The sequence below is a fragment of the Salvelinus alpinus genome, chromosome 23 (assembly GCF_045679555.1).
Source record: "Salvelinus alpinus chromosome 23, SLU_Salpinus.1, whole genome shotgun sequence".
In the NCBI taxonomy this organism is placed as follows: Eukaryota; Metazoa; Chordata; class Actinopteri; order Salmoniformes; family Salmonidae; genus Salvelinus; species Salvelinus alpinus.
Window position 1 is genome coordinate 18,465,648 of NC_092108.1, and position 14,278 is coordinate 18,479,925.

The 14,278-nt window shown below is 44.0% G+C and overlaps 1 protein-coding gene across 3 annotated transcripts in view; it reads right to left on the reverse strand.

Moving 5' to 3' along the window:
• Nucleotides 1–4,473: 4,473 nt before the first annotated feature.
• The window catches only part of LOC139550399 (capping protein, Arp2/3 and myosin-I linker protein 3-like), a 61,211-nt gene continuing 51,406 nt past the window's right edge, over nt 4,474–14,278 (reverse strand). For 2 of the 3 annotated variants that reach the window (XM_071361277.1, XM_071361276.1), the window contains exons 26-40: nt 14,125–14,238; nt 13,724–13,899; nt 13,541–13,628; nt 13,256–13,369; nt 13,106–13,172; nt 9,774–9,961; nt 8,998–9,077; nt 8,796–8,915; nt 8,454–8,631; nt 7,845–8,235; nt 7,618–7,727; nt 7,294–7,531; nt 7,067–7,135; nt 6,605–6,715; nt 4,474–5,897 (exon numbers count right to left, since the gene is read on the reverse strand). In XM_071361277.1, the coding sequence (XP_071217378.1) occupies nt 5,851–5,897; nt 6,605–6,715; nt 7,067–7,135; nt 7,294–7,531; nt 7,618–7,727; nt 7,845–8,235; nt 8,454–8,631; nt 8,796–8,915; nt 8,998–9,077; nt 9,774–9,961; nt 13,106–13,172; nt 13,256–13,369; nt 13,541–13,628; nt 13,724–13,899; nt 14,125–14,238 (2,091 nt within the window). In that variant the 3' untranslated portion in view covers nt 4,474–5,850. The remainder of the gene's footprint in view (nt 5,898–6,604; nt 6,716–7,066; nt 7,136–7,293; nt 7,532–7,617; nt 7,728–7,844; nt 8,236–8,453; nt 8,632–8,795; nt 8,916–8,997; nt 9,078–9,773; nt 9,962–13,105; nt 13,173–13,255; nt 13,370–13,540; nt 13,629–13,723; nt 13,900–14,124; nt 14,239–14,278) is intronic. The other variant, XM_071361278.1, reaches the window with a different exon arrangement.

The following is a 14,278-nucleotide window of genomic DNA, read 5'->3' on the forward strand; positions in this document are numbered from 1 at the left end:
CACCTTAAGACATTTAAACTGTTTTTCACAATTCCTGACATTTAATGCTAATAAAAACTCCCTGTCTTAGGTCAGTTAGGATCACCACTTTATTTTAAGAATGTTAAATGTCAGAATAATGGCAGAGAGAATGATTTATTTCAGCTTTTATTTCTTTTAACACATTCCCAGTGGGTCAGAAGTTTACATACACTCAATTAGTATTTGGTAGCAATGCCTTAAAATTGTTTAACTTGGGTCAAACATTTCGGCTAGCCTTCCACAAGTTTCCTACAATAAGTTGGGTGAATTTTGGCCCATTCCTCCTGACAGAGCTGGTGTAACTGAGTCAGGTTTGTAGGCCTCCTTGCTCGCACACGCGTTTTCAGTTCTGCTCACAAATGTTCTATAGGATTGAGGTCAGGGCTTTGTGATGGCCACTCCAATACCTTGACTTTGTTGTCCTTAAAAGCCATTTGCCACAACTTTGGAAGTATGCTTGGGGTCATTGTCCATTTGGAAGACCCATTTGCGACCAAGGTTTAACTTCCTGACTGATGTCTTGAGATGTTGCTTCAATATATCCACATAATTTTCCTGCCTCATGATGCCATCTATTTTGTGAAGTGCACCAGCCCCTCCTGCAGCAAAGCACCCCCACAACATGAGGCTGCCACCCCGTTCTTCACAGTTGGAATGGTGTTCTTCGGCTTGATAGCCGCCCCCTTTTTCCTCCAAACATAACGATGGTCATTATGGCCAAACAGTTCTATTTTTGTTTCATCAGACCAGAGGACATTTCTCCAAATAGTACGATTTTTGTCCCCATCTGCAGTTGCAAACAGTGGTCTGGCTTTTTATGGAGGTTTTGGAGCAGTGGCTTCTTCTTTGCTGAGCGGAATTTCAGGTTATGCCGATATAGGACTCGTTTTACTGTGGACATAGATACTTTTGTACCTGTTTCCTCCAGCATCTTCACAAGGATCTTTGCTGTTGTTCTGGGATTGATTTGCAGTTTTCGAACCGAATTATGTTAATCTCTAGGAGACAGAACGCGTCTCCTTCCGGAGCGGTATGACGGCTGCGTGGTCCCATGGTGTTTATACTTGCGAACTATTGTTTGTACAGATGAATGTGGTATCTTCAGGCATTTGGAAATTGCTCCCAAGGATGAACCAGACTTGTGAAGGTCTACAAATTTTTTTCTGAGGTCTTGGCTGATTTCTTTTGTTTTTCCCATGATGTCAAGCAAAGAGGCACTGAGTTTGAAGGTAGGCATTGAAATACATCCACAGATACACCTCCAATTGACTCAAATGATGTCAACTAGCCTATCAGAAGCTTCTAAAGCCATGAAATTATTTTCTGGAATTTTCCAAGCTGCTTAAAGACACAGTCAACTTAGTGTATGTAAACTCCCGACCCACTGGAATTGTGATACAGTGAGTTATAAGTGAAATAATCTGTCTGTAAACAATTGTTGGAAACATTACTTGTGTTATGTACAAAGTAGATGTCCTAACCGACTTTCCAAAACTATAGTTTGTTAACAAGAAATTTGTGGAGTGGTTGAAAAACAAGTTTTAATGACTCCAACCTAAGTGTTTGTCAACTTCCAACTTCAACTGTATATGTTTTTTTAGGGGGTTGATCAGCTTTGATATTGCAGATACAGTAGATGGTGGATTTTATCATTGTAATTGTCTGCATCATTTCCAATCACCATATAATTTTTTGTAAATATGAAATATATATTTTTTGTAAAAATATATTTTCCTTTATTATTTCCCCTAACCCTATCACCCCTCCCCAGTAAACTAATGAACAACAACACTCAGGCTTCTACTTCCAGTATATACATACTATAAACATTCCACAGACACAGTATATTTTAGATTAGTTATCTTAGTTTTTTTCTATTTGCCATATATATTTCAACTGTGCTGTGATGATTCACAAAACTTTTGAACCTATATACATTTTATGGACACAGTATATCTTACATTATATTTACTTGTGTACATTTGTATTCTTTTCCAATTTAGTGGACTCTCCTGCACCCTCTTGTACCTGCCCATGTTCGTGCAGCCGACACTACATAATGGAGAGCATCTTAATGCAGAGGTCAACAAGGAGCTGGAGATCAGGGTCAAGGCACAGGCTACACACTCAATGTAAGGGACAATATCCATGAAGTCTGTATTACAATATTACACCCATGATCGTATTTCTACAGTGTATGTGTAGCATATGGGGATGTGTGAAATGTACTCCTCAGCTCCTTACTTGCGTCGCCAAACTGTAAACTTTTCGGTGGCACTGACTGGAAAGATGCTTTCAGGAGGGTGGTCACGTGTGCTAGCAAGGAAGAGGTCCTGGGTTTGATCCTCGGTGTGAGCCGAATCAGGTGGAAGTGTTACTCGCTAAGCAAGCAGCTTGACGTCATTTACACATGCTGCAAAACAGTTCACGTTATAACTAAACTGTACCACTATAGCACTTTGGAACTATTTCAGTGATTTGAATAATATGGAATCAAGTACACTACATGACCAAAAGTATGTGGACGTATGCTCGTCGAACATCTCATTCCACAATCATAGGCATAAATATGGAGGTGGTCCCCCCTTTGCTACTATAACACCCTCCACTCTTCTGGGGAGGCTTTCCACTAGATGTTGGAACATTGCTTTGGGGACTTGCTTCCGTTCAGCCACGAGAGCATCAGTGAGGTCGGGCACTGATGTTGGGCAATTAGGCCTGGCTCGCAGTCAGCGTTCCAATTCATCCCAAAGGTGTTCGATGGCGTTGAGGTCAGGGCTTTGTGCAGGCCAGTCAAGTTCTTCCACACCAATCTCAACAAACCATTTCTGTATGGACCTTGCTTTGTCATGCTGAAACAGGAAGGGGCTTTCCCCAAACTTGGAAGCACAGAATCATCTAGAATGTCATTGTATGCTGACACTGGAACTAAGGGGCCTAGCCAACTGTAAAGTTTGGTGGAGAAGGAATAATCGTCTGGGGCTGTTTTTCGAAAACAGCCCCAGACCATTATTCCTTCTCCACCAAACTTTACAGTTGGCACTATGCATTGGGGCACATAGCGTTCTCCTGGCATCCGCCAAAACCAGATTTGTCTGTCAGACTGCCAGATGGTGAAGCGTGAGTCGTCACTCTAAAGAACGTGTTTCCACTGCTCCAGAGTCCAATGGCGGCGAGCTTTTCACCACTCCAGCCGACGCTTGGCATTGCACATGGTGATCTTTGGCTTGTGTGCAGCTGCTCAGCCATGGAAACCCATTTCATGAAGCTCCCAATGAACAGTTCTTGTGCTGACGTTGCTTCCAGAGGCAGTTTGGAACTTAGTAGTAAGTGTTGCAACTGAGGACAGAGATTTTTACACACTCAGCGTTCCCATTCTGTGAGCTTGTGTGGCCTACCACTTCGCGGCTGAGCCATTGTTGCACCTAGACATTTCCCCTTCACAATAACAGCACCTGCAGTTGACCGGGGCAGCTTTAGCAGGGCAGAAATGTGATGAACTGACTTGTTGGAAAGGTGTCCACGTACTTTTGTATATATAGTGTATCTTGCTGTATGATTTTACTGTATTGTTTACTGTATAAGATAACCAAAAGGTCTAAACACCAAGAGTAAATCCTACTTCCTACTGATATCTCTGAATTATTTAGCGTGCTAAATCATCCAGTATAACTTCTGTATCCAAAAGTTAAACAATTTGCATAGAGAATGTACCCTCTCTCCTCTGTCAACATTTTTATCTTGTGAACAGTTCTTTCGCGCAATCTCTTCTGTTTGGCCTTTCTAATTTAATAATTTGTAAATGCATTATAAAACATCAAATGGGTGATAACAAATTGGTCAAAATAGTGTGATAGCCTGTCAGTGCTCGTCAAATGGTGAGCCACTATTTACCTCCAGCTATTAACCATTTGTAAATGCACTTACAAATATGCATAATATTGAACCCTCCAATGAGGAGATGGGAGAGGCAGGACTTGCAGCGCGATCTGCGTCAGAAATATAACTGATTTCTATTTTAGCCCTTGGCAAGGCAGACGCTCGTGAGCAGTGTGTCCAATAATTGAATAACGTAGATTTCTACATTTATTTTGCAACGCTTGCGCACGCGACGCGAGCGGTGTGGTCAGCCTATTACACTTCAGCTCCACTATAAGCGTCCCGTGCATCATTACAATGTGACGTTCTACCTGCAACACGGAGAGTGTAGAGGACCAGAGGGGAAGAGCATCTTTATTATATTTTCCTCTACTGTACTGTACCATATTCATCGATTATGGGTAAGTACAATAGCTTTGGTCCAGTTTTTCACAAGAACTCAAATTGTTGCTGGTGATCCTCTAATTACACATGTTGCTTTTGTTTCCATTGTGAACATAGTCAATGTAGATACCGTTTCTGCTAGCTAGTAACTTATTGACTTCATAAATCTTAGTAAAATAACCAGTGGTGTCTAATCGAGGCCATTTGCAACCAAAATCAACTTTATTTCTCATTATTTACAATTCACAAGTTAGAATGAACATAAGTATCAGCCGTCAAATTGAACCTCTGCGATTCTTGAGCTTGGACGCGAGTGCAATACGGGCAGCATAGCAGCTTTCATTGATTTCAAAGGAAGCATTCCCTCAACGGCTTATGTCTGACTGCAACGCTGGATGCCCAATGGCTGTAGTGTAGAAGGGCAGTTAGGCTGCTTTAACACAGGCAGCCCAATTCTGTTATTTTTTCACTAATTGGTCTTTTGACCAATCACATCAGCTCTGAAAAATATCTGATGTGATTGGTCAAAAGACCAATTGGTGTAATTATTATTTGTTTAAATCAGAATTAGGCTACTTGTCTAAACTCAGCCTGACTAACTTGTCTCATCCAAGTAATGGTTTCATCACTCAGCTCAAAGTATTTGGCCACCTCTGCTGGCACTACATAGCACTGCTCCAAAACCCATGGATGCAATTTTCCTAGTGGGCCAAATCTCACACACCCAAAAAATATATAAGAGTTCCTATTGCAGAAGTCAGGTTGGGGTGTTTTTTGTCCCCAAGAGAGTGCATCATCAGTTTGGTTCCTTTGGTAAAATCATTTTTTATTGATTGTTTAATCATATATGGATTTTTTGAAAATATACTAATTTCAGTCCTGTAAAATGTATTTAAAACAATTTCAAACAAACTGCAATTATGTTCCATTGATCAACTGATAGATTACTGTAATAATGATAAACAATACACGTCATCGTCTCAATCTTCACTTATCATACACCATAGGGAAAACATCCTTAAAACATCCAATCATATTCATTATAACCTTATAGTAAATAAAAACATGAAGTTACCTGTTACCATGTAATGACTTAGTAATAACAATGGTTAGTGCAGTTTGTTTAATTATATTCAATATTGACATAATACTGGTTTAGAATAAATAGCAACTCATTCTTACAGTAGCAGTATCACAAATTGTCAATGAAAGAAAGACGAGGGAGAATGAGAAATATGATCAAAGATTTTTGTACAACAAGAAGTGCAAGAAATAACAGCATGAGAATCCCAGAGGGCCCTCAGACACCTGTGTGTGTGTGTGTGTGTCCTCTGTAAAGGAATGAAAGTGCAACTGAGTATGAGAAAGTTAAAAAATCATGCATGTTTAGCCAATATGAGTGAAATTACTACTGTATACGAGGATAACCACAGTTGGGTCTATGGTGACCAAGTTCATAACTTCCCTTTTCTATCTATCTGTCTCACGCTCTCTTCACATCTCAGGCTCACTTCACGTCTCCCGACAGTTGTCCTGAACATTGTCTTTGCCTCCTGACGGTTGTTATCATGGCGTCTCACCATTGCCGGTGCCGGGCTCTGGACATTCAGGACCTAGACAGCACACAGACAGAGTTGAATGTCAGGGTCCTGGTTTGGTCTAATCTAATCTGCCATTAAAGGGATAATTCAACATTTTGGCAAATTAGGCCTTTTTTCTACTTAGATGCTCCTGTAGACGTCCAATCATTGTGCTAACGCTAATTAGAAATGGCTCCAGAAATGACATTTAACTTTCTTAATCTGACTCTGGTTAAGTAGAAAAATGGGCTTAATTGACAAAATGTCAACATTTGAGTCATTTAGCAGACGTTCTTATCCGGAGCGATCTTCAGGAGCAGTTAGGGTTAAGTGCCTCGTTTCAGGGGCACAGACAGATTTTTCTCATAGTCAGCTCGAGGATTTGAACCAGCAACCTTTCAGTTAATTGCCGAACGCTCTTAACCGCTAGACTACCTGCCGCAAAGAATCTCCCCAAACACTCATCCTGTCTGGGATTTTTCAACTAGATTTGAATGCCCATCATGGCCCAGTGTCTGGGACACAGTCAACTAGATGTTAATGGCCCAGTGTTTCCTGACCATGTGACACATTGGGTTAGGATTAGACTGTCATGACATGTCAATTCTCTTTCACCACTGAGCCATGAAAATAAGGCTTTGAACAGGCTCACACACACACACAAACAAACTACAGTATGACCATTCAGACATGCACATCTGGTATGGCACAGAGCGTGGTCCAGAGACACAGATACATACACCCAGTGTCCAGAGATCTGTTTCTGTTCTGGGGGAGTCTGGGTTTTTTCACAGGGGATTCGCGATCTGAGAACCCCCTCTCCAGATCATTGGGACTGTCCCGTTCCATGCCTGAAGGAAAATGACATGAGACACACACAGGGCCACACAGAGGGTGACTGGGTCACACAAGGGCCTGTTGCAGGAATGTAGCAGTCATGATAAACATCCTAAGAGATCTACTGGAATGTCCATGGCAGAGCAATGGACCAAGTATATAACAGAAACAATGAGACTGCATTCAATGACTGAAATAACAAGAAAATAAATGCATCAAATCAGAAATCTGACTTGAAAATATATCGTAAAACAAGCACATTCCTGCAAACATCTGTAGACAAACATGCATGTACAGCACACATTCACACATGCAGTGAACCTGCTCACACACACACACACACATGCTCACGGTCACACACATACCTGCATCACATGAGTTTGCTTTCCTGTTGCGATGTGCCTTCAGTGGAAAACCATTTGTTCCTCCCTCATCTGATTGAATTGTCAAAATGTCAACCTTAGCCATCGCCATCATCAACAACATTTTCATAGCCATTAATGATTTGTTGGTCAGGAAAGGAACCAATTATCATTACAATAAATAATAATTTCTTAAAACCATCTTCAATGGTATTTCATCACAGTGGTACCTTGACAACCAGCAGGTGGTAGACCTGCGTCTACCACCGGCTTGGTAGACGCAGGTGGCACAGGAGGCAGGCTTTTCATCTCATTAGTTCCTTCATCTTGAGTGACAGAAGGACCAGACAAATCAAAAGTGGGCTTGGCAGAGGCAGTTGGAACAGGAGGCGGGGATCTCTCATTGGCTGTTTCCTCAGGTGGAGTGACAGCAGATGGTGTCTTTGGAGAAGTCTTATCTTTACCAGGCTGTGGAGAGAGAATGCACACATAGTTAGATACAGACTACCGTACACAAACAACGATACAAGCAATTAGGGGAGACACACACCCACCTTTTCAGGAATGGGAGGACGCTGTCCTTCTGCTCCTCTGTCTTTCTTTTCATTCTTCTCCTCTTCTACCCCATCTCCATTTATCCATCCTACACCATCTGTTGATTTCTCTTAAAAGGAAGAAAGTGTGAAACATAGGTTAAATTGTCATTTTGTTACAACTCTACATCCATGGCACATGCAGCACCCGGAGCCATAAAAGCATCTAGATATTTATGTTGCAGTACCGGAGCTCCCCTGCAGGTGTCTCTGTCTCATGCTGGCCAGACTGGGCTTGCTGCTCTGAGAAGGGGGTTCTGATTTCTGTCCACAGGGGGCTCCCTCCTGCCTGTCTAACGACTCTGTCATCTTTGTCCCTCTGTCCACCTCCTTCTGTGTGTCTGTCTGAGCGCTGGGCATCGGCAGGTCCTGACTGACTGGATCTGTCTGTCTGTCAGGCTGTCTGTCTGTCAGAGAAGCGGAGGACATTGCATGTCCATTGGCATGGGTCTCTGTCTGAATGTCTGATGTAGTCGATCTGTCAGTGTCTCTGTCCACTGGTCTGGTCTCAAAGCTACTGTCTGAGTCCTCATCTTCTGCTCCGATACAACTGTACACCATGCTGACCAGGTCTGAAGGCTGGAAGGTGGGAGAGAGAGGGAGAGAGCGAGGGAAAGAGAGAGAGAAAATTGTAAGGCTTAGACTGTGTTGTATGCAATAGATTACATAGAAAGTAAAAGCATACATGCTGTACTATGATAATGAGTGGGATAAACCAGGAGATGACTAGTCAGGTCAAGTAAAATTCTTGGCCCTATTCATGAGCTAGGGACAGACCTACAGTGGTATGTTCCTACCTGTCTCTGTGTGAGACAGTGGGGGCTGGGGCTGGCCCCCCTCATCCCAGGCAGTGGTACGCCCTGGATGGGCTTGGGGGACGGCATCATCCTCCCATTGGCCCCCACCTCAATCATGGCCTCCACCTTCCCAGGATCCTTAGGGTGCTGAATCATAGAGTACACATTCTCTGAGCCACTACAGAGAGAGAGAGAGAGACAGAGAGACAGACAAACAGAGGGAGAGCGCGAGAGAGAGAGAAAGTTGATCCGTTTATTAAATAGTTGTTGGTAACAATTAATAAACCATTTATAACAAGGACATGTAATCATATGTATGACTTTTCATGACTCCCTCCGTACTCCGTTTCCTGATTGGAGATGGTGGAATTGCGATTCTTGCGGAACCCAGAGAAGATTGACAGCACACTGCGTCTCTTCTTCCTCCTCAGGGACTGAGCATGATGAAGTGATGACAGCTGACTGGTGGGGAGAGATACAGATATGGGTACCGGGTCAGTGAGAGCACTAGTGTGTGTGTGTGTGTGTATCGTGTAAATCCTACCTGTCAGTCAGGACTCTCTTGGTGTAGAAATCAGGCAGTCCATCCTCCAGCAGGTTGACTCCTCCGTTCTCTGAACAGTGCTGAGAGGACAGAGATAACAGGCTTACAATACAGCCACACACACACACACACACACACTACAGCCACCAACAACATGTTTCCGTCTTACTGAAACTACTGCAGTGCTGACACAGCCAATTATAATTTACAATGACTGGCTGTAGGACTATTCCCTATATAGATCACTACTTTTGACTAGGTCCCATAAGGCTCTGGTCAAAAGAAGTGCAATATATAGAGAAAATGGGTGCCATTTGGGATGCAGCTGAGGAATCTGATAGCCTGCCAATAGAGAGCTCTATTCAGAGCTCATGAATCCTCATGACTAGATCACTAACCTGGTTTAACCGATTTAGAAACGCTTCTAACAACGACTAAAAAAAACAAATAGACAAACGTTGCCTCGCAGATTGAAGAATGTCATAAACAATGTGACAGATTCACAGTCATAAAGGTACTTATTTTTGGAATGCCCCAGGCATGAAAAAAAAAAACAGGATGACAAATTTGAGCATAAAAGGAAAGTGGATTTTAACTGTGAGGTAAATAGAAAATAAAGTAAACCCTGTTTGACTCAGATGCTAGGTCCAGCACCCACCCCTCGTCCATACCCCCTACGCACGTGTGAAGATATGAGAAGGTTGGACAGGTACAGTATTGTAGAAGCAATATGGTGGAAAGTCCTAGAGGTTGCTATGAGCCCAAAGGTGACTCACTGTGTCCAGAGGGACTTGTCCTCGGCTGTGCCTTCGAGGGGGGCGCGGCCTGGCGTGCGTCACGTGGCGCAGTGGTGCACCATGGGTAGGCAATGTGGATAGACACTCCCATGATGCTGAGCGGGACAGGGGGGCAGAGTGAGACAGGGCCGAGGGAGGAGGAGAGGAGGTGGGATCATCTCCCAGACCTGAGAGAGGGAAAGAGGGGTGGGTCAAATCAAATCACTTTTTTTTTGTCTCATGCGCCCTGAATACAACAAGTGTAGACTTTACCGTGAAATGCTTACGTACGGGCCCTTTCCCAACAATGCAAAGTTAAAAAGTAAAAGCAATGTGCGAAATAAAAAAGGAAATAGTAACACAATAAAATAACAATAGCGAGGCTATATACAAGGAGTACCGGTACCGAGTCAATGTGCAGGGATACGAGATAGTTGAGGTAATATGTACATACTGTATATGTAGGGGTAAAAGTGACTGGGCAATCAGGATAGATAATACACAGAGTAGCAGCAGCGTATGTGAAGGGTGTGAAAGTGTGTGTGTGTGTGTATGTGAGGGTATATAGTGTGAGTAAATAGTCTGGGTCGCAACTTGATTAACTGTTCAGCAGTATTATGGCTTGGGGGTAGAAGCTGTTCAGGAACCTTTTTGTCCCAGACTTGGTGCTCCGGTACCGCTTGCAATGCGCTAGCAGAGAGAACAGTCTAAGACTTGAGTGGCTGCAGTCTGACAAATTTTAGGTCTTCCTCTGACCCCGCCTGGTATAGAGGTCCTGGATGGCACGCACTATCCTCTGTAGCGCCTTGCAGTCAGATACCAAGCAGTTGCTATACTAAGCAGTGATGCAACCAGTCAAGAAGCTTTCAATGGTAGACCTGTACAATCTTTTCAGCCTGAGGGGGATGAGGCGTTTTCATGGACCATGATAGGTCCATAGTGATGTGGACACCGAGGAACTTGAAGTTCTCAACCCACTCCATTACAGCCCTGTTGATGTGAATGGGGGGCATGCTTGGCCCTTCGGTTTTCTGTAGTCCACAATCAGTTCCTTTCTCTTGCTGACGTTGAGGCTGACAGGTCTCTGACCTCTTCCCTATAGGCTGTTTCATCATTGTCGGTGATCAAGCTTACAACTGTTTCGTCATCGGCAAACTTAATGATGGTGTTGTAGTTGTGTGCGGCTACGCAGTTGTGGGTGAACAGGGAGTACTGGAGGGGACTAAGCACGCACTCCAGAGGGGCCCCTGTGGTGAGGGTCAGTGTGTGTTGTTGTCTACCCACCTGGGGGTGGCCTGTTAGGAAGTCCAGGATCCAGTTGCAGAGGGAGATGTTCAGTCCCAGGATCCTTAGCTTAGTGATGGGCTTGAAGGACACTATGGTGTTGAACACTGAGCTGTAGTCAATGAACAACATTCTCACGTAGGTGTTCTTTTCGTCCAGGTAGGAAAGGACAGTGTGAAGGGCAATAGGGATTGCGTCATCTGTGGATCTGTTGGGGCGGTATGCGAATTGGAGTGGGTCCAGGTGATGGGAGCCATGACCCGCCTTTTAAAGCATTTCATGGCTACAGATGTGAGTGCTACGAGGCTGTAGTCATTTAGACAAGTTACCTTGGCATTCTTGGGCACAGAGACTATGGTGGTCTGCTTGAAACATGTAGGTATTACAGACTGGATCAGTGAGAGGTTGAAAATGTCAGTGAATACACATGCCAGCTGGTCAGCGTATGCTCTGAGTAGGCATCCTGATAATCCTTCTGGCCCTGCGGCCTTGTGAATGTTAACCTGTTTAAAGAACTTACTGACAACTGCTACGGAGAGCGTGATCACAGTCATCCTGAACAGCTGTGCTCTCATGCAAGGTACGGTGTTGCTTGCCTCGAAGTGAGCATAGAAAGCATTTAGCTTGTCTGGTAGGCTTGTGTCACTGGGCAGCCCGCGGCTGGGTTTCCCTTTGTAATTTATGATAGTTTGCAAGCCCTGCTACATCCAATGAGCGTCAGAGCTGGTGAAGTAGGATTCTATCTTAGTCCAGTTGACTCTTTTTCTTGTTTGATGGTTCGTCGTAGTGGGATTTATTATTAAGATTTATTAAGTGTTCGATTTAGTGTCCAGCTCCTTCAAAGCGGCAGCTCTAGCCTTTAGTTCAGATGCGGATGTTGCCTGTAATCCATGGCTTCTGGTTGGGATATGTACGTATGGTCACTGAGGGGACGACGCCATCAATGTACTTACTGATGAAACCAGTGACTGATGTGGTAAACTCCTCAATACCATCGGATGAATCCCGGAACATATTCCAGTCTGTAGCTTAGCATCCGTGTCGTCGGACCAGTTCCATATTGAGGGAGTCACTGGTTTTTGCTTGTAAGCAGGAATCAGGAGGATAGAGTTATGGTCATATTTGCCAAATGGAGGGTGAGGGAAAGCTTTGTATGAGTCTCTGTGTGGAGTAAAGGTAATCTAGAGTTTTTGCCTCTAGTTGCACATGTGACATGCTGATAGAAACGAGGTGCAACGGATTTCAGTTTTCCTGCATTAAAATCACCAACCACTAGGAGCGCCACCTCTGGGTGAGCATTTTCTTGTTTGCTTATGGCCCTGCACAGCTCATTCAGTGCAGTCTTAGTGGCAGCATCGGTTGTGGTGGTAAATATACCACTACAAAAAATATAGATGAAAACTCTCTTGATAAATAGTATGGTATACAGCTTATCATGAGGTATTCTAACTCAGGTGAGCAGATTTCCTTAATATTATAGATTAGAGACACACCAACCTTGAGTTTGCCCAACGCTGCCCTTCTGTACTGCCGATGTATTGAAAAAACAGCTAGATTTATATTTTTCATGTCCTTGTTCAGGCACGTCTCGGAGAAACATAGTATATTACAGTCCTTCAGATCATGTTGATAAGATAGTCTCGAACGGAGCTCATCCAGTTAATTCTCCAGTGACTGCACGTTCGCCAATAGAACGGAGGGTAGAAGCGGTTTATCCATTCACCAACATAGTCTCGTCAGGTGTCCTGCACGCCGGCCTCTATAACACAGAGGCCGGCGTAAGGGATTTGGGCCTGGTCCGGAATGAGCTGTATGTCCTTTGCTGCCGACTCATTAAAGTAGAAATCCTCATCCAAATCGAGGTTAGTGATCACTGTTCTGATGTCCGGAAGCTATTTTCGGTCATAGGAAACAATATGTACAAAATAGCGCAACTAGTAAAACAGCTGCTGTTCTCTCCAGCGCCATTCTCGTCAAACTTATATTAATGCACATATAATGCCCTGTAAAAAAGACTAATATTGATTTAGTTAATCAGGTGCGCTTACTCAGTCTGTTGGACACGGGCCGGATCCTTCGGGTTCTGGCGCTGCGCTTCTTGATGGCAATGGTGTCCTAGTAAGACAGAGAAAGGAAAGGAAACGTGATAGAGCAATGGAAAAATGCAATCATACACGCACAACCACCCACACACGTACGATGTTCATGCCCAGGCCTTCCTCATCAGGGAAGTCCAGTGAGTCTGTGATTCTGATGGTGTGTCTGCCTGTTCCACCATCATCCCAACGCTTCACATGGGACACCTGACGAAGCTGAGACAACAAAGCCATCTACTTGTTAAGACTACATGAACTGGTGTGAGAAAAAGAGTAGACAAAACTGAGACTGCACTAAGTCACTGTTATAGATACATTTGCATATTTTTCAGCCAGATCAAGACTCTGAGACACAGATAGAGAGAGATAGTGTGCGTGTGTTAGTACCAGGGCTTTGTGAGTGGTGTAGAGCTCCTGAAGGATCTGATCCACTATGGAGTTGGTCAGATAGGAGACCACAGACAGCTTCACCTCCCTGAGAGAGAGAGAAAATACTTCCTTCAAATTCCTTCTTTCTCTTTAGTCTAGACCCTTTTCATCTCCTCTCGCATTTCTTCTTCCCACACTTACTCCAGGGCTCTGTTGATGTCCTGTGCTGCTCTCTCCATCAGGGCGGTGCGGATGGTGGAGCGAGGGATAGAGACGCGTTCTGAGATGGAGGAGAGCGGAGGGTTGAGTCTCTCTGCTGCAGAGGAGGACATGGGACACAGCTCCCGACACAGAGACACCATGGAGTCCACTATCACCTGGGAATAAACGGAAGTCAGTCATTATAGCAATCAATATGTTAGTCCCTCATTCAATAAGTCCTGTCTCTGATAAGAATCACAGTACCCGTATTTCCTTATCAGCAACCTTGACCAGGTTTCCTGTAAGGGAATACATCTATCCATCTACAGTATCTATTTCTGAATTAATCCATCCTAGTCCAACTCCAACCATGCAGGGGAGAGGAGTGTTAAGTAGTCTACCTGTAGTTCCTTATCAGCAGCCTTGGTCAGCTCTCCTGCCAGAAAGTCCAGTTTCTGTCTGACAGGCCCATCCACTGAGAGAACATGAACCAGCTCACACAGAGACGGGTATAGCTGAGAGGGAGAGAGAAGAGCTTAGAATATATAAACACAC